Genomic DNA, 19299 nt, shown 5'->3' with positions numbered 1-19299 from the left:
GCTTATATGATCAAGGAAGCACCACATATCACAGGTAACACAGCATCATTCGCCGTTAAATCGTTACATAGAAAAACTATATGCGAACACAAAGGAAAGGAAATCAAAGGCAATGAATGAAGAACATGATTAGAATCCTTAAATTATGATTCTCTCTCTCTCTTGCTGATTTCTTAGCTTCTGTCTCTCTCTCTATCTCTCTCTCTCTTTCGCTGATTTCTTAGCTTCTCTCTCTCACTCGCTGATTTCTTAGCTTCTCTCTCTCTCTTTCGCTGATTTCTTAGCTTCTCTCTCTCACTCGCTGATTTCTTAGCTTCTCTCTCTCACTCGCTGATTTCTTAGCTTCTCTCTCTCACTCGCTGATTTCTTAGCTTCTCTCTCTCTCTCTCTCTCTCTCTCTCTCTCTCTCTCTCTCTCTCTCTCTCTCTCTCTCTCTCTCTCTCTCTCTCTCTCTCTCTCTCTCTCTCTCTCTCTCTCTCTCTCTCTCAGGGAGTGATACTATTGAACGAAGCGCCTTGCCATGCCATTAGTGCAGTCAAACAACAAAGGAAATGAATAATAGAGAATATGATTTGAGAAGTGCTGGAGTGAAAGAGTCCCTTCCTTCCTCTTCCTGCTGTATGTAGAGAGCCCTGCAGTGCATTGATCTGTGGCTGGTTTAGCCCTCCTCCGCCGACGCTACGCTACCACTAGCTTGCACTACAGTAACAAGTACCTCGCCACCCAGAAAACCCCTCAGATCTAACACACTCTCCTACAGACACACACACGCGCGCACGGATGCACAAACATGGATGCACAGACACGCGCATGTAAGCATGTACACACACACACACACACACACACACACACACACACACACACACACACACACACACACACACACACACACACACACACACACACACACACACACACACACACACACACACACACACGCACACGCACACGCACACGCACACACACACACACACACACCTCTTCCTTCCTCACACTCAGAGCTCAGTCCACTCCACTTTTAACTGGAGCAGGCAAACTCTCCCACAAAATGGCCCCAACCAGCCACAGTCAGGAGTAAAAGAAAAGTGTACATAAAAGGGAGAAGAAAGAATGTGGAGCATGTGGTTATAATTACACCCAGGCAGTGGAGGCTGTGGTAAAGCCAAGCTGTGGATCTTAAGCCTTCTCTCCGGGTAAAAAAGCACTCTGCCTCATTAAATCTCCCATATAATACTGTTCCTGCCCTCCGCACTAGCTAACTATAATGCTGGCTTTCCTCTACCAGAGAACCTCTTTTGTTATCATTTCCCCCTTTCCTATTCTGCTACACATCAGACATAAGTGTGGCGTATAGAATAATAATACGCTGGGTACCTGGGTGTAAGACACAATGAACATACAGGCTCATAGAGGAACACTGCTGGGGGTCTACTTATGAGCCAAGCACTCGACACACCACGTCTGATTCAGCTAGGGCCTTGTCAAAGCCTTAATGGGTAGTGTGAACACGTCAATCACTGATCAGTGGCCTACAAACAGGAAAATAAGCTGATCCATTGTTTCAGTTGTTTTGTTTGTTTGTTTGTTTTTACATCCAAAGGGTCTTGATTGGGCACAATGGGAAGTGGTTTAACCATAAGATCCTATGCTGTTGGGTTTTAAACTCATACTGTTCTTGATCATTGGTCCAAAACTGTATTTTCTGAAGGCACCACATGGCAGGTCAAATCAAATCCAATTAAAATAAAATGCAAATATTTGTCACATTCTTTGTAAACAACAGGTGTAGACTAACAGTGAAATGCTTACTTATGGGCCCTTCCCAACAATGCAGAGAGAAAGAAAAAGAGAAATAATAGAAAAGTAATAACGTGATAATAAAACGAATAATAAACACACAACGAGTAGTGATAACTTGGCTATACACACGGTGTACCAGTCCCGAGTCGATGTGCAGAGGTACAAGGTAACTGAGGTAGATATGCAACAAGGAATAACGTAGCTAGGCAACAGGATAGATCATAAACAGTAGCAGCAGCGTATGTGATGAATAAAAAGAAAGTTTGTGCAAAAAGGGTCAACGGCGATAGTCTGGGTCGCTATTTGGTCTACTATTTAACAAACTATTTAGCAGTCTTATGGTTTGGGTGCAAAAGCTGTTTAGGGTCCTGTTGGTTCCAGACTTCATTGGTATTGCTTGCCGGTGCGGGAGCAGAGAGAATAGTCTATGACTTGGGTGGCTTGAGTCTATGACAATTTGTATTGCCTTCCTCTGACACCGCCTGGTATAGAGGTCCTGGATGGCAGGGAGCTCGGCCCCAGTGATGTACTGGGCCGTACGCACTACCCTATGTAGTGTCTTGCAGTCTTACGCCAAGCAGTTGCCATTCCAAGTGGTGATGTAGTCAGTCAAGAGACTCTCAATGGGGCAGCTGTATAACTTTTAGAGGATCTGGATCAAGTTGCAGAGGGAGGTGTTCAGTCCCAGGGTCCTTAGCTTGGTGATGAGCTTGGAGGGCACAATGGTGTACTCAAATACGGTAGGTGTTCCTTTTGTCCTGGTGGGAGAGGGCGGTGTGGAACGCAATAGAGATTGAGTCATCTGTGGATCTGTTGGGGCGGTATGTGAATCGGAATGGGTCCAGGGAGTCTGGGATGATGGTGTTGATGTGAGCTGTGACCAGCATTTTAATGCATTTCATGGCTACAGATGTGAGTGCTACGGACGATAGTCATTTAGACAGGTTGCCTTGGCGTTCTTCTGACGAGTGTCAGAGCCGGTGTCGTAGAATTCAATCTTCGTCCTGTATTCACGCTTTGTCTGTTTGATGGCTCGTCGGAGGTCATAGCGGTATTTCTCATAGGAAACAATGGGGTGACTTCATTTTTGACAGTCTGTGGAGTCTGGTCCTGGGTGAGCAGTATGTCCTGTCGTTGAAGTAGAAATATTAATCTATATCGAAGGTTAGCTGTTCTGAAGTCCAGAAGCTCTTGTCGGTCTTAAGAAACTATGTCCAAGACATGATGTGCAAAAAAAGCTAAAAGAAAATACACAAAACAGCAGAATTGGTCAGGAGCCACTAAAACGGCAGCTATCCAATCCAGAGCCATTCTGAAGGTGAATTTACATGAAAGTTGTGACAAATTATTCAAAACAATAATCTGCTCCTATATCTTGGTAAAGTTTTGCAACTTCTACTAGGATCCTTTACACTGCATCTGACGAGGGGGTTCAAAGAAAAACAACCTGACGAACTCAAATGAGAAAAGTGAGAAATTAATTTGTGCACACTCTTGATTTCTCCACAGGCAAACATCGATCGTGTCGCTGCTGTCTCTCTCCCTTCACTCTGGAGATGGCGGCTAGAGGGAGGAGGTGCGGAGGAGAGGAGAGAGAGGCGGGTGTGCGTGTCTGAGGGGGTCGTTGTAATCAGGGGCTCTCATTAGCCCGCCGTTGGCTGTGGATGACAGAAGGTCTCTCAGGGAACCAGGGGAAACAGGGGCTCATCAGCCCAGCGCTTCATCTACTTCTGCTGGGGTGGCTGAGGACGAAGCCTGCCTCTCTCCCCAACCAACTCCCACAGAGCCTGGATCTCTACCTCTACCAAACACCAACCAACATGTAACCAACAACATACAGACCCTGCTTATCTACCAAACGTTAAGCAACACCCACAAATTCATATAAAATACTACAACTGCAGACTAGACTGACATGGGCCTGGATGTAACACTCACGCAACAACGATAGCCTAAGACGAATGATGGAGACTGGTAAACACTGATCTGTGGGAGGGGGCTGAAGGAAAGAGACCTCCTCTCAGACACCTTGCAAAACCAATAAACGGACCCATCCCCATAGGCATACTGTAGTGAAACAGCCCTTGTGTTTCCCGTTTCTGCATGGGGATATCATAGCTCTGTCTGAAGGGGCCCAGAGAGCGAGAGGTAGGTGGGTAAACACAACTGACTCTACCGCCAGGTGCCAGGCAGTGTGTGTGACTGTGAGAACCCAGAGTCCTCAGCCTGCTGGGCAAAGCCATCCATATCAGGTTTAAAATAACCACACATGAGACTTAACCTTTCGCAGAGACAAATGAAATGAAAGAACGGTCGCGTGATCAGGAGCAGGCTTCATTCATAGTGGGCTCTCTGTGAGCCTGACCTGGATTACTGCTCTGTTCCTGGAGGGCATACGGTGAATGCCACACCAGCAGACAGGACACATTCATCTGCTCTGTGAGCTGTATTCTACCTCTATCTGAGGTTGGGAAACAAAGGCGTGAACACACACACACATACACAGGCATGAATACAATACACGCACAATGCATGCATTTCACAGCATCTGATGTAACGCTCTCTCAAACAGACATGCACGTATGGACACGCACGCGCACGCACGCACGCACGCACGCACGCACGCACGCACGCACGCACGCACGCACGCACACACACACACACACACACACACACACACACACACACACACACACACACACACACACACACACACACACACACACACACACACACACACACACACACACACACACACACACACACACACACACACACACACACACACACACACACACACACACACACACACACACACACACACAGGTGAGCCAACACACAAGGAGCAGTAAAATATCCGAGTGGTTGAAACACACTTCATTCCTCTCTGGAAAGACGATAGATCACACACACACACGCTCCACTTTCCAGTCCAGAATGTGAAGCAGAATCTGGCCTTACAGGAGACGTTGAATATGGCGATGATCCTTTGGACTCAAGAGTCAGCCATTCAACCTGCCATTCGCCAGCTTTTCAAGCTTAATAATGTCAAAATACATTCTATCGTCATTACTGCCGTCCCAGTCAGTAGTATGTACATCTAAATAAAAAGTTACGCGCAACTGAAAAAATGCCTTGTCTGGAAGGAATCGAAGTATTGTTTTTTACCAAGTGCGCATGTATCAAATCCAGCAAAAAAACTAATTATATTACTGATATTGCAGGTGTAGAAAAGGCATTTTTTTTCGGTTGCATGCAACTCTTCATTTAGCAAATACCGGCCGTGACGGCAGTGTTGACTATAGTTCCTCAGACAAACACCAGTGAGTACTGAACGTATTTTGACATTAGTACGCTTCTAAAGCTGGTAATTGCCAAGTTGAATCACTGCTTCCTGCCCTTAAAGGAGAATTGCCATATTCAACATCTCCTGAAAGGCCAGATTCTGGTTCACCCAAAACGATGAAATATGAAATGGAGCATTTACCGCTCGGAATCGCACTCTGCCCAGGACTGTGCTGCTCCTCTGTCACATTGTCTTCTACTGCCAGAAAGAAAGACAGAGAGGAAAGAAATGGTTAACAGCAACAACAACAATAAAACCTTACAACAGGTTGACGCCTGTCAGACACGTTGAGACTTTCTTTCCCTTCTTTGTTACCTTCGTCTTATTATTTACTGTTATGGCTTTTCTGTACGGAAACTCCAGGAGATTTTAACAGCTCAACCAGTGCTTTGGGAATCCACACAAGCCTTTCATATGGACGAGGTTTGGCAACATGGCGAGCAGCCACCCGCGTAAGTAACATATAGGACCGAGTAATGACCACATGAATGATAAACCCTCGCCCAACATCAACAGTGACCAACTGGAAAAACGCCTTGATGACTGCGGAGGTTTCTGAGACAAAACAACGGCCAAGGTATTAGACAAGCGATATAGACTAACACATACGCTTCGGCAAAATGGTATTGTCACACATCTAAAAACACCGCAGTTTAAACAAAGTTTCTGAACAAATATAGAGTACATACTGACTTTTTTTAAAGCACTTCACAGTATATGAATTAGCAAGTGTTTTTGTAACATTGATACTACAGTGATATTAACAATTTTTCAGATTCTAAGATATTTATAATTGGATTTCTATGTTGTAGTTTTGAAAGGCCGTGTTAATATATGCGTCCAAGGCCAGTTCACAACATGCACCTAAATGTGGCATATTTGTGCGATTCTGAATGCAGGACCGTGCATTCAGATCAGGCCTCAGTCAGTCAGTGACTTGTTTGTAACTGAGTGCTTGTCAAAGGAGTGATGGTTTGAACAGCGCTCCGACTAATTCATTAGCTACATGGCAACCAATCCTTCTGACACGATGTGGTATTATTGGCATTGGCCTTGACAAACATGACTTTAGCCTGTTCAAAAGGTAGGAACCTTTTTTTCGCAGGGGGGCCTGCTTTGAACTAGGTGACAGGTAGGGGGGAAAAGAGTTCCTTGCGGCATGTCAAGTACAAGGTACTAAATGGATTTCAGCAGCGGGAAGAGAACAAAAGACTCTCCCACCTGTTCCCTGTAAAATTAGGGTCTCACCGAGAACTTCTGACGTCTCATCGTTCCTCCCCTGCAGTTGAAATGCATTCTCCATTATGCCTTCTCAACCTTTCATTTCCTTTCAGCAGAGAGAAAGGGGAGCCTGACAGGACCTCCCGGCAGGGGGAGAGTGGCAGTGTGTCTGCCAACGCCAGAAACCAGCTAGCGACACTTTTTTTTAAAAAAAAAAAGACACCAAATATCCCATACTTTGCATAATTAAGGCAGGGATCCTAGCCACTTCCTCTAAGGGGGGCTGGAGTCAATGTAGAGAGTGGTGTCAAGCAGATTCTTCTGAAAATGGTAGTCTTAGAAACAAATGTGCTACCTAGAAACTACAATGGTTCTTCAGCTGTCCCCATAGGAGAACCCTTTGAAGAACCCTTTTGGGTTCCATGAAGAACCCTCCACAGAGGCTTCTACATGGAACCCAAAAGAGTTCTACCTGAAACCAAAAAGGGTTCTGCCTGGAACCAAAAATGGTTCACCTATGGGGACAGCCGAAGAACCCTTTTGGAACCTTTTTTCCAAGAGAGTAAGAAAGAGAAGGAGTAGCGACGTCTCGAACCACCGGACAATATTGAACAAGAGTTGCATGTAAAGGAATTCTAAAAAATCTGTCTTTATGACGTGCCGTGTTTAGGAAATGGTGTTTGAGTCCACAAAAGGAAGAACAAGAGGTCTGCACTCCTACCTGAGTCAGAAACCATTTATCCAATTCCAGTGAATAGAAAAGGCTTTTAATTGGTCAGAGCTCTGTTAGTTCATTTGTTAAACACATCACTAACATGGAAAGGACGAGGAGTTTTTTTTAAATGATGTCTTCCACCTTTATTTAACCAGGTAGGCCAGCTGAGAACACGTTCTCATTTACAACTGCGACCTGGCCAAGCTAAAGCAAAGCTGTCATGTTTGTCATTTATTATCATGTCTTGTCCCTGTGCTCCCCATGCTATTCGTTTCCCTCTGCTGGTCTTATTTGGTTCTTTCCCTCCTTCTATCCCTCTCTCTCCCCCTCCCTCTCTCACTCTCTCGCTCTCTCTTCTCTCTATCGTTCCGTTCCTGCTCCCAGCTGTTCCTATTCCCCTAATCATCATTTAGTCTTCCCACACCTGTTCCCGATCCTTTCCCCTGATTAGAGTCCCTATTTATTCCTTTGTGATCCGTTCCTGTCCCGTCGGTTCCTTGTATTGTATTCACCATGCTGTGATTGCGTTTCGCCCTGTCCTGTCGTGTTTTTGCTGTGATTGTGTATCGCCCTGTCCTGTCGTGTTTTTTTGCCTTCATCAGATGCTGCGTGTGAGCAGGTTTCTCTGTCGACTACGGCCTGCGCCTACCCGAAGCGACCTGCAGTCTGTGGCCGCTTCTCCAGTTATTTCCCCTCTACAAGTCTAGAGGATTTCTGTTATTCCCTGTTTGGACTTAAATAAACTCTGTTTCTGTTAAGTCGCTTTTGGGTCCTCTTTCACCTGCATGACAGAAGGAACCGACCAAGTAATGGACCCAGCGACTTCAGACGCTCGTTACACTGCCGTCGAGATCCAAGGAGCCATGCTCGGCAGACACGAGCAGGAATTGTCTGCTGCTCGCCATGCCGTGGAGAACCTGGCCGCTCAGGTTTCCGACCTCTCTGGACAGTTCCAGAGTCTACGTCTCGTGCCACCTGTTACTTCCTGGCCTGCCGAGCCTCCAGAACCTAGGGTTAATAACCCACCTTGCTACTCCGGGCAGCCCACTGAGTGCCGCTCCTTTCTCACGCAGTGTGAGATTGTGTTCTCTCTCCAACCCAACACATACTCTAGAGAGAGAGCTCGGGTTGCTTACGTCATTTCACTCCTTACTGGCCGGGCTCGAGAATGGGGCACAGCTATCTGGGAGGCAAGGGCTGATTGCTCTAACAAGTTCCAGAACTTTAAAGAGGAGATGATTCGGGTTTTTGACCGTTCAGTTTTTGGTAGGGAGGCTTCTAGGGCCCTGGCTTCCTTATGCCAAGGTGAACGGTCCATAACGGATTATTCTATTGAGTTTCGCACTCTTGCTGCCTCTAGTGAGTGGAACGAGCCGGCGCTGCTCGCTCGTTTTCTGGAGGGACTCCACGCAGTGGTTAAGGATGAGATTCTCTCCCGGGAGGTTCCTTCAGATGTGGACTCTTTGATTGCTCTCGCCAATCCGCATAGAACGACGGGTAGATCTTCGTCACCGGGCTCGTGGAAGAGAGCTCGCATCAACGTGTTTCCCTGCTCCGCATCGCAACCATCTCCCTCCTCTGGCTTTGAGACTGAGCCCATGCAGCTGGGAGGGATTCGCATCTCGACTAAGGAGAGGGAACGGAGGATCACCAACCGCCTGTGCCTCTATTGCGGAGTTGCTGGACATTTTGTTAATTCATGTCCAGTAAGAGGCCAGAGCCCATCAGTAAGCGGAGGGCTACTGGTGAGCGCTACTACTCTGGTCTCTTCATCTAGATCTTGTACTACTATGTCGGTCCATCTACGCTGGACCGGTTCGGGTGCTACATGCAGTGCCTTGATTGACTCTGGGGCTGAGGGTTGTTTCATGGACGAAGCATGGGTTCGGAAACATAACATTCCTTTCAGACCGTTAGACAAGCCTACGCCCATGTTTGCCTTAGATGGTAGTCATCTTCCCAGTATCAGATTTGAGACACTACCTTTAACCCTCACAGTATCTGGTAACCACAGTGAGACTATTTCTTTTTGATTTTCCGTTCACCGTTTACACCTGTTGTTTTGGGTCATCCCTGGCTAGTATGTCATAATCCTTCTATTAATTGGTCTAGTAATTCTATCCTATCCTGGAACGTTTCTTGTCATGTGAAGTGTTTAATGTCTGCCATCCCTCCCGTTTCTTCTGTCCCTACTTCCCAGGAGGAACCTGGCGATTTGACAGGAGTGCCGGAGGAATATCATGATCTGCGCACGGTCTTCAGTCGGTCCCGAGCCAACTCCCTTCCTCCTCACCGGTCGTATGATTGTAGTATTGATCTCCTTCCGGGGACCACTCCTCCTCGAGGTAGACTATACTCTCTGTCGGCTCCCGAACGTAAGGCTCTCGAGGATTATTTGTCTGTGTCTCTTGACGCCGGTACCATAGTGCCTTCTTCTTCTCCGGCCGGGGCGGGGTTCTTTTTGTTAAGAAGAAGGACGGTACTCTGCGCCCCTGCGTGGATTATCGAGGGCTGAATGACATAACGGTTAAGAATCGTTATCCGCTTCCCCCTTATGTCATCAGCCTTCGAGATTCTGCAGGGAGCCAGGTGCTTTACTAAGTTGGACCTTCGTAACGCTTACCATCTCGTGCATCAGAGAGGGGGACGAGTGGAAAACGGCGTTTAACACTCCGTTAGGGCATTTTGAGTACCGGGTTCTGCCGTTCGGTCTCGCCAATGCGCCAGCTGTTTTTCAGGCATTAGTTAATGATGTTCTGAGAGACATGCTGAACATTTTTGTTTTTGTCTATCTTGACGATATCCTGATTTTTTCTCCGTCACTCGAGATTCATGTTCAGCACGTTCGACGTGTTCTACAGCGCCTTTTAGAGAATTGTCTCTACGTAAAGGCTGAGAAGTGCTCTTTTCATGTCTCCTCCGTTACTTTTCTCGGTTCCGTTATTTCCGCTGAAGGCATTCAGATGGATTCCGCTAAGGTCCAAGCTGTCAGTGATTGGCCCGTTCCAAGGTCACGTGTCGAGTTGCAGCGCTTTTTAGGTTTCGCTAATTTCTATCGGCGTTTCATTCGTAATTTCGGTCAAGTTGCTGCCCCTCTCACAGCTCTTACTTCTGTCAAGACGTGTTTTAAGTGGTCCGGTTCCGCCCAGGGAGCTTTTGATCTTCTAAAGGAACGTTTTACGTCCGCTCCTATCCTCGTTACTCCTGACGTCACTAGACAATTCATTGTCGAGGTTGACGCTGAGGTAGGCGTGGGAGCCATTCTATCCCAGCGCTTCCAGTCTGACGATAAGGTTCATCCTTGCGCTTATTTTTCTCATCGCCTGTCGCCATCTGAGCGCAACTATGATGTGGGTAACCTGAACTGCTCGCCATCCGCTTAGCCCTAGGCGAATGGCGACAGTGGTTGGAGGGGCGACCGTTCCTTTTGTCGTTTGGACAGACCATAAGAACCTTGAGTACATCCGTTCTGCCAAACGACTTAATGCCCGTCAAGCTCGTTGGGCGTTGTTTTTCGCTCGTTTCGAGTTTGTGATTTCTTACCGTCCGGGTAGCAAGAACACCAAGCCTGATGCCTTATCCCGTCTGTTTAGTTCTTCTGTGGCTTCTACTGATCTCGAGGGATTCTTCCTTATGGGCGTGTTGTCGGGTTGACAGTCTGGGGAATTGAAAGACAGGTTAAGCAAGCACTCACGCACACTGCGTCGCCGCGCGCTTGTCCTAGTAACCTCCTTTTCGTTCCTGTTTCCACTCGTCTGGCTGTTCTTCAGTGGGCTCACTCTGCCAAGTTAGCTGGTCATCCCGGTGTTCGAGGCACTCTTGCGTCTATTCGCCAGCGCTTTTGGTGGCCGACTCAGGAGCGTGACACGCGCCGTTTCGTGGCTGCGTGTTCAGACTGCGCGCAGAAGAAGTCTGGTAATTTTTTTTCTGCTTCTGCTCCTGGTCTTGCTGGGTCTCAGTCTGTTCCCTGCCATCGCATCTCTCCTGTTCTTGTTCCTGCCCTTGCTGTGTCTCAGTCTGTCCCTAGTTCTCATTTTTTTTTTTTTAGAGTAGTACCCTAGTTTCCCTTTTATCGTTTTTCTTACGGTCCTGAGGAGAGGAGTTGGGTTCTTTCTCGGGACGTGCTGGACCGTTTGATCTATGATTTCCTCCGTTGCCGCCAGGATTCCTCCTCGAGTGCGCCAGGAGGCGCTCGGTGAGTGGGGGGGTACTGTCATGTTTGTCATTTATTATCATGTCTTGTCCCTGTGCTCCCCATGCTATTCGTTTCCCTCTGCTGGTCTTATTTGGTTCTTTCCCTCCTTCTATCCCTCTCTCTCCCCCTCCCTCTCTCACTCTCTCGCTCTCTCTTCTCTCTATCGTTCCGTTCCTGCTCCCAGCTGTTCCTATTCCCCTAATCATCATTTAGTCTTCCCACACCTGTTCCCGATCCTTTCCCTGATTAGAGTCCCTATTTATTCCTTTGTGATCCGTTCCTGTCCCGTCGGTTCCTTGTATTGTATTCACCATGCTGTGATTGCGTTTCGCCCTGTCCTGTCGTGTTTTTGCTGTGATTGTGTATCGCCCTGTCCTGTCGTGTTTTTTTGCCTTCATCAGATGCTGCGTGTGAGCAGGTTTCTCTGTCGACTACGGCCTGCGCCTACCCGAAGCGACCTGCAGTCTGTGGCCGCTTCTCCAGTTATTTCCCCTCTACAAGTCTAGAGGATTTCTGTTATTCCCTGTTTGGACTTAAATAAACTCTGTTTCTGTTAAGTCGCTTTTGGGTCCTCTTTCACCTGCATGACAAAAGCAGTGCGACACAAACAACACATGGAATAAACAAATGTACAGTCAATATCACAATAGAAAAATCTATATACATTGTGTGCAAATGTAGTAAGATTAGGGAGGTAACGCAATAAATAGGCCATGGTGGCAAAATAATTACAATTTAGCAATTAAACAGTGATAGGTGTGCAGAAGAAGAATGTGCAAATAGGAACAACAACAAAAAATAACAATATGGGGATGAGGTAGTTGGGTGGGGTATTTACAGATGAGCTGTGTACAGGTACAATGATCGGTAAGCTGCTCTGACAGCTGATGCTTAAAGTTAGTGAGGGAGATATAAGACTCCAGCTTCAGTGATTTTTGCTATTCGTTCCAGTCATTGGCAGCAGAGAACTGGAAGGAAAGGCAGCCAAAGAGAAGTTGGCTTTGGGGGTGACCAGTGATTGGGATGATACCTGCTGGAGCGGGTGCTACGGGTGGGTGCTGCTATGGTGACCAGTGAGCTGAGATAAGGAGGGGCTTTACTTAGCAAAGTCTTATAGATCAAATCAAATCAAATTGAATTTTATTTGTCACATACACATGGTTAGCAGATGTTAATGTGAGTGTAGCGAAATGCTTGTGCTTCTAGTTCCGACAATGCAGTAATAACCAACAAGTAATCTAACTAACAATTCCAAAACTACTGTCTTATACACAGTGTAAGGGGATAAAGAATATGTACATACGGATATATGAATGAGTGATGGTACAGAGCAGCATAGGCAAGATACAGTAGATGGTATCGAGTACAGTATATACATATGAGATGAGTAGTTAAAGTGGCTAGTGATACATGTAATACATAAAGATGCAGTAGATGATATAGAGCACAGTATATACGTATGCATATGAGATGAATAATGTAGGGTATGTAACATTATATTAGGTAGCATTGTTTTGTAGCATTGTAGTCGATGAACAGCATTCTCACATAGGTATTACTCTTGTCCAGATGGGTTAGGGCAGTGTGCAGTGTGGTTGAGATTGCATTGTCTGTGGACCTATTTGGGCGGTAAGCAAATTGGAGTGGGTCTAGGGTGTCAGGTAGGGTGGAGGTGATATGGTCCTCAAAGCACTTCATGATGACGGAAGTGAGTGCTACGGGGCGGTAGTCGTTTAGCTCAGTTACCTTAGATTTCTTGGGAACAGGAACAATGGTGGCCCTCTTGAAGCATGTGGGAACAGCAGACTGGTATAGGGATTGATTGAATATGTCCGTAAACACACCGTAAACACACCGGCCAGCTGGTCTGCGCATGCTCTGAGGGCGCGGCTGGGGATGCCGTCTGGGCCTGCAGCCTTGCGAGGGTTAACACGTTTAAATGTCTTACTCACCCCGGCTGCAGTGAAGGAGAGTCCGCATGTTTTCGTTGCAGGCCGTGTCAGTGGCACTGTATTGTCCTCAAAGCGGGCAAAAAGGTTATTTAGTCTGTCTGGAAGCAAGACATCCTGGTCCGTGACTGGGCTGGTTTTCTTTTTGTAATCCGTGATTGACTGTAGACCCTGCTACATACCTCTTGTGTCTGAGCCGTTGAATTGAGATTCTACTTTGTCTCTATACTGACGCTTAGCTTGTTTGATAGCCTTGCGGAGGGAATAGCTGCACTGTTTGTATTCGGTCATGTTACCAGTCACCTTGCCCTGATTAAAAGCAGTGGTTCGCGCTTTCAGTTTCACGCGAATGCTGCCATCAATCCACGGTTTCTGGTTAGGCAATGTTTTAATCGTTGCTATGGGAACGACATCTTCAACGGACGTTCTAATGAACTCGCACACCGAATCAGCGTATTCGTCAATGTTGTTATCTGACGCAATACGAAACATATCCCAGTCCACGTGATGGAAGGAGTCTTGGAGTGTGGAGTCAGCTTGGTCGAACCAGCGTTGGACAGACCTCAGCATGGGAGCTTCTTGTTTTAGTTTCTGTCTGTAGGCAGGGATCAACAAAATGGAGTCGTGGTCAGCTTTTCCGAAAGGAGGGCAGGGCAGGGCCTTATATGCGTCGCGGAAGTTAGAGTAACAATGATCCAAGGTTTTTCCACCCCTGGTTGCGCAATCGATATGCTGATAAAATTTAGGGAGTCTTGTTTTCAGATTAGCCTTGTTAAAATCCCCAGCTACAATGAATGCAGCCTCCAGATAAATGGATTCCAGTTTGCAAAGAGTCAAATAAAGTTTGTTCACCACTCCCTAGATGACCTGGAACCAGTGGGTTTGGCGACAAATATGAAGCAAGGGCCAGTCAACGAGAGCATACAGGTCGCAGTGGTGGGTAGTATATGAGGCTTTGGGGACAAAACGGATGGCACTGTGATAGACTACATCCAATTTGCTGAGTAAAGTGTTGGAGGCTATTTTGTAAATGACATCGCCGAAGTCAAGGATCGGTAGGATAGTCCGTTTTACGAGGGTATGTTTGGCAGCATGAGTGAAGGAAGCTTTGTTGCAAAATAGGAAGCCAATTCTAGATGTAATATTTGATTGGAGATGCTTAATGTGAGTCTGGAAGGAGAGTTTACAGTCTAACTAGGCACCTAGGTATTTGTAGTATATGGACACAGTGTTAAAGTCCCCTTGGAGCCACCGTACATATATAACTGTGTCTCTATCTTTCTGTCTCACCAGTGCAGAAGCCTCAACTCGTCCTGTGGAGACATACATGCCTTAGTGAGTGAGCCTGAGTCCCTGTGAGTCTAATGAGTTTCTCCAGCGCTGTTGAGCACCTTGCATCCAGCATCATTTAAACGGGCCAGGATAGAGGGGGGTTACTAATAAAGCCCTCGTGTTTCGTACAGACCTTGGTTGGGTGGAGGGATTGTGTGTGTGTGTGTGTGTGTGTGTGTGTGTGTGTGTGTGTGTGTGTGTGTGTGTGTGTGTGTGTGTGTGTGTGTGTGTGTGTGTGTGTGTGTGTGTGTGTGTGTGTGTGTGTGTGTGTGTGTGTGTGTGTGTGTGTGTGTGTGTGTGTGTGTGTGTGAGTGGGGGGGGTGGTTCATTTTGATTACTGTCCCTGTTGGCGAGATAAGTGAGTTGAGGCAGAAAATTCCATTTTACAATGCCATCCAAACTTATACATTACAGGAGTATCAGCCATGAGTCCATGATTTGTCACCACTGTGAACTTATTAAAAGTTTTGGCCAATTAAACAAAACAAGCAATTTACATTCTTGTTGTCAAATTGTTGTCCCATCACTCCATGGGAAGTTTAAATGGATTTGAAAGGCTGCTACCTACGTGGGCCATTGGTCATCCGATCTAGCCTGTCAGATACACAATCATTTACCCATGGTAACACTCTATAAATGTAACGAGTATCCCTCAGCAGCGTACAAAAATACACATTTCACCAGCAATTGCTGCAATTTTCAACGAGAATGTATGATAATACATCTGGCTAATTGAATTCATGTATACTAGAGCTGCCTGATAACCATCTCAATAAGACAGAATCTATTACGTAGATGAATATATAACAGCGTACAAACTGAATATCACTTCAGCAACACAGCTATCAGTTCATTAATTTGACAAGGTACATTGTGTCACTCTGCCAGTAACACACTGCATTTATAATTATGCTGCAATGTTTTGTTGATACAACACATGGGACCAAATCAACACTGTTCCTTGGATTTTTATACATGTAACAGAAATAATGTCATCTGACAACAAGTGTTGAAGAGTTAAAGGTCCACTGATTAACACATACGAACTGACAAACATGATGTCCATTTAGGAGAGATTGGCAATCCTATGGCAAGAATCAATCCTTCAAAATGTAATCTACAAATGAATCACCAATCGGCAGAAGAAAAACACCAAGAATAAGACTTATGGACAGACGTCCACAATAACAGCTTCAGTCAATACAGTAAGATGTCTCTTGTGAATAAATGTAGAAACAAATGTGCCAAACAGAACATGTTCTAATGAAGAAGTGAATGGGCGCTACGCAATGCAGTCGAGTTATCAATTGCTCTAATCCATCAAATGAATTCCTGTTGCGTCTGTCTCTCTGTCTGTCTGTCTGTCTGTCTGTCTGTCTGTCTGTCTGTCTGTCTGTCTGTCTGTCTGTCTGTCTGTCTGTCTGTCTGTCTGTCTGTCTGTCTGTCTGTCTGTCTGTCTGTCTGTCTGTCTGTCTGTCTGTCTGTCTGTCTGTCTGTCTGTCTGTCTGTCTGTCTGTCTGTCTGTCTGTCTGTCTGTGAGAAGAAGGGCTGATAGACACACACACACACACAGCCCTGAGTCTGTCTGTTCTTGGATATGCGAGCTGCGACAGTGTGACTCATCTGGTTGGTTACAGAGAGCTCGGACGTTACAGTGTGGAGCACAATGGCTGTGTAATCGGCCCTGACTGACCAGGAAGGAGACTCTCGCCACAGGGACTACAACTCAATTTAGCTGGGGTCACCAGGTCAAACCTCCTCAATTAGTACTAGGGGGAGAGGAGAGGAGAGGACACACACTGCACATGATGAATAACTTTCTTAATGATCATTATTTGAACAGGTGCTGATTAGTGTCATAAACAATTTGCAATGGAGAAGCTGTGTGTTAATCATATGGCATAACGTTTGTAATCCTTCATGTACTTTATCATGTAAACAAGTTATGAATATGAGTAGTAATTCTGAAGTAGTTTGAAATAAAAAAATACCTTATTGTAAATAATAATACTATCAAAGGATAAATAATCATATTAATTTTATGGATATTGGATATTATGATCATGTGTAATACATGATATGTATTTTAGACAAACAAATGCATCAGGAAATCAATCACTGACAGCAGATGGGGGGGGGGGGAGACAGACACCATCTCCCCAGCAGTCAGACAAGCCATGACAACAGGAGAGACACATGCCATGAAATAAGAGGAGATATCGGCCAGCTCCCGTGGCACCCAGACAAGCCCAGCACAATTCACTGAGCCCCAGCTTCCCGCATGTCAAGAACACTGACAGCCAAGTTAATGGTATTTCTATGGCTCCATCATCATTTCCTTAATGATAATACTAGCCATAGTTTTGTGTCACACTAGAAAAGTGCTAATGGGTGTTATACCACAGATCATTAATTGTAAAAAAAAATGTTTAAAAAAAAGAGAGACTAAAATATCGGGGGCTTATAAAGAAAAAACTGTCATTAGAGATGAATAAAGCTTAAAGTGGAGGAGAATAAAGAGGAATAGTGAATCTACCCTGTCTTTCACTTGAATTATTAAAACCAAATGAGTGCAGCTCTTATCTTTTTATTTTATTAATATGAATAGATACTGAATAATTATTTTTCATTCATATTCACAACAACAAAACTCTGAAGCTCTAGTATGACCTAGTTGCAATCACTTGGTTTTCGTTAAAGGTTAAAGGCAAAAAGTGGATCCTTTGAGTACAGCACATCTGCCTAGTGCCATATTGACCATGTTGGACATCAATAAATGCATTAATATTATTGTACTGGGCACAGATGGAGACATGGTTTAACTATGGTTGAACGCTCAACCTTTGCACCACTTCAAATCACCTCACCTAAATATGACAACGATAAAGCCTGAAATGCAATGACAAATACAAAATGGTGAGGTGAAAAAAGGTGTGTTTTATCAAGGCAAACTCAAATGTGTTACCGAGCCAAAGCAGGGTTATTTTTGACAGTCAGCCTATATGACACAGACGGTCTATGTTAGCTGTTGGTTTTCATAGCATTTTCTTGACTGTAATAGTCATTCATACTATTTCCATATTATGGATTCATATGAACCCGTATCAAATGGCATACAGTCTGCTTCTATCCGATGCCAAGCCAAATCCCAGAGTTCATCCATGTAACGATGGAACTCATCTCGTGGTAAACATCAAATATTTAAGGTGTATATGACACGACAACGATTTCATGATATCCTGCAATACAGTAACTAAATGGTGCAGAAAATACATTTATATATGCAGACGACGGCTACCCTGGAAATATCGTTGTCAGCCAATGAAAACGTTAGTGGAGTGAGACCGACTTCAGAGTGTCATTTGTGCTCGAAGAGAAAATCTCAACTCAGTCTCTCTCTCCCTCTCTCTGCTCAGGAAGTCTGTGAGCAACGTGGCAGGCAGGCAGGCAGTCACCTACTGTATGTGCAGATTCTGAACTAGTCTGTCCGAAGGATCCTCATTCTATGCCTCCTCACTGTGACTGAACAAGCTGCTGACCCAACACTTCGGGCACATCCCATGAAAACAAAATGACGACGCACCCACTGTAGTTGAGAGACGTAGATAGTCTAGGATTGAGTAAATGTCAGTGATGAGGGTGAAGTGTTTGCATATAAGCGAATGATGTATGGTCTCGTCCTGTGCCATCTATTCCCCTGGGCAATAGAGTCGCCGGCTCCGTCTCTCAGACTTAATTGAAACAGGACTTGTAACGTTGCCCTTTTCCTCGACGGGACCAAAACATAACCTCTGACTCCGTCCAGCATCCAATTGAGAAAGAGAAGAAAGGCGTACACATTCCACAGACAGAAGGGAAAAGGAGAGGTACCATCAAGGCTTTATTCTGTCCTCGTTCTCTCTCTGTACATGCTCTCTCCATGTTGACCGATACCACATGGCCCTGGCCCTGTCGCCGGTCATGATCGGGATTGACCTTCCCTACATGTGCCAATAAAGTGTTCTTTTACTGTCACTGTGAGGCATGGACACTGACCAGTATCTCTAACCCACAACACGATGATAACGTCTCTAATCCACAGCACAATGATACTGTCTCTAACCCACAACACAATGATACTGTCTCTAACCCACAACACAATGATACCGTCTCCAATCCACAGCACAATGATACTGTCTCTAATCTACAGCACAATGATACTGTCTCTAATCTACAGCACAATGATACTGTCTCTAATCCACAGCACAATGATACCGTCTCTAATCCACAGCACAATGATACTGTCTCTAATCTACAGCACAATGATACTGTCTCTAATCTACAGCACAATGATACTGTCTCTAATCCACAGCACAATGATACTGTCTCTAATCCACAACACAACTAAACACGGAGCACTGTCTATTACCAACACAACAACACAACAACACTGACCACAGTGTCTAACCCACAATAACACAACAAATGACACACTTTGTGTTGGATGTATATTTTATGTGGTTGAAAATGAAATACTGTCCGTTTTTATGTCGCTGAAAAAAATGGCACGTTTAGGCTACAAAACACTAAACGCACATTCCCATTCTCTGCAGATGCTGAAAGAAATCAATCATATTTCTCCACTCCTGTTCACGAGACAAAATTAACAGTAGGTCTATAATTGTACTGCAAGAAACAATTATGCAGAGTTTAATATTATAACAGGCTACATGTGAAGCCTGCAGTTAGTGTCCAGCCTTCT

General features: G+C 45.4%; 1 protein-coding gene across 6 annotated transcripts in view; it reads right to left on the bottom strand.

The window, feature by feature from the left end:
* LOC124041785 (zinc finger protein 521-like) overlaps nucleotides 1-19299 on the bottom strand; it is a 158271-nt gene that overhangs the window by 135576 nt on the left and 3396 nt on the right. For 3 of the 6 annotated variants that reach the window (XM_046359805.1, XM_046359802.1, XM_046359803.1), the window contains one exon: nucleotides 5288-5344. The exons of 1 other annotated variant lie outside the window; for it this stretch is intronic. Coding sequence is in view for 3 of the 5 variants with exons in the window: in XM_046359802.1 (XP_046215758.1) it covers nucleotides 5288-5344 (57 nt within the window). In the remaining 2 variants the exon portion in view is untranslated. The remainder of the gene's footprint in view (nucleotides 1-5287; nucleotides 5345-19299) is intronic. 2 more of the 6 variants (XM_046359806.1, XM_046359804.1) reach the window with 1 other exon arrangement.

This window comes from Oncorhynchus gorbuscha, linkage group LG08 (genome assembly GCF_021184085.1).
Source record: "Oncorhynchus gorbuscha isolate QuinsamMale2020 ecotype Even-year linkage group LG08, OgorEven_v1.0, whole genome shotgun sequence".
Lineage (NCBI taxonomy): Eukaryota > Metazoa > Chordata > Actinopteri > Salmoniformes > Salmonidae > Oncorhynchus > Oncorhynchus gorbuscha.
The sequence above is the reverse complement of the archived record's forward strand: the minus strand, read 5'-3'. Positions and strand labels throughout refer to the sequence as shown.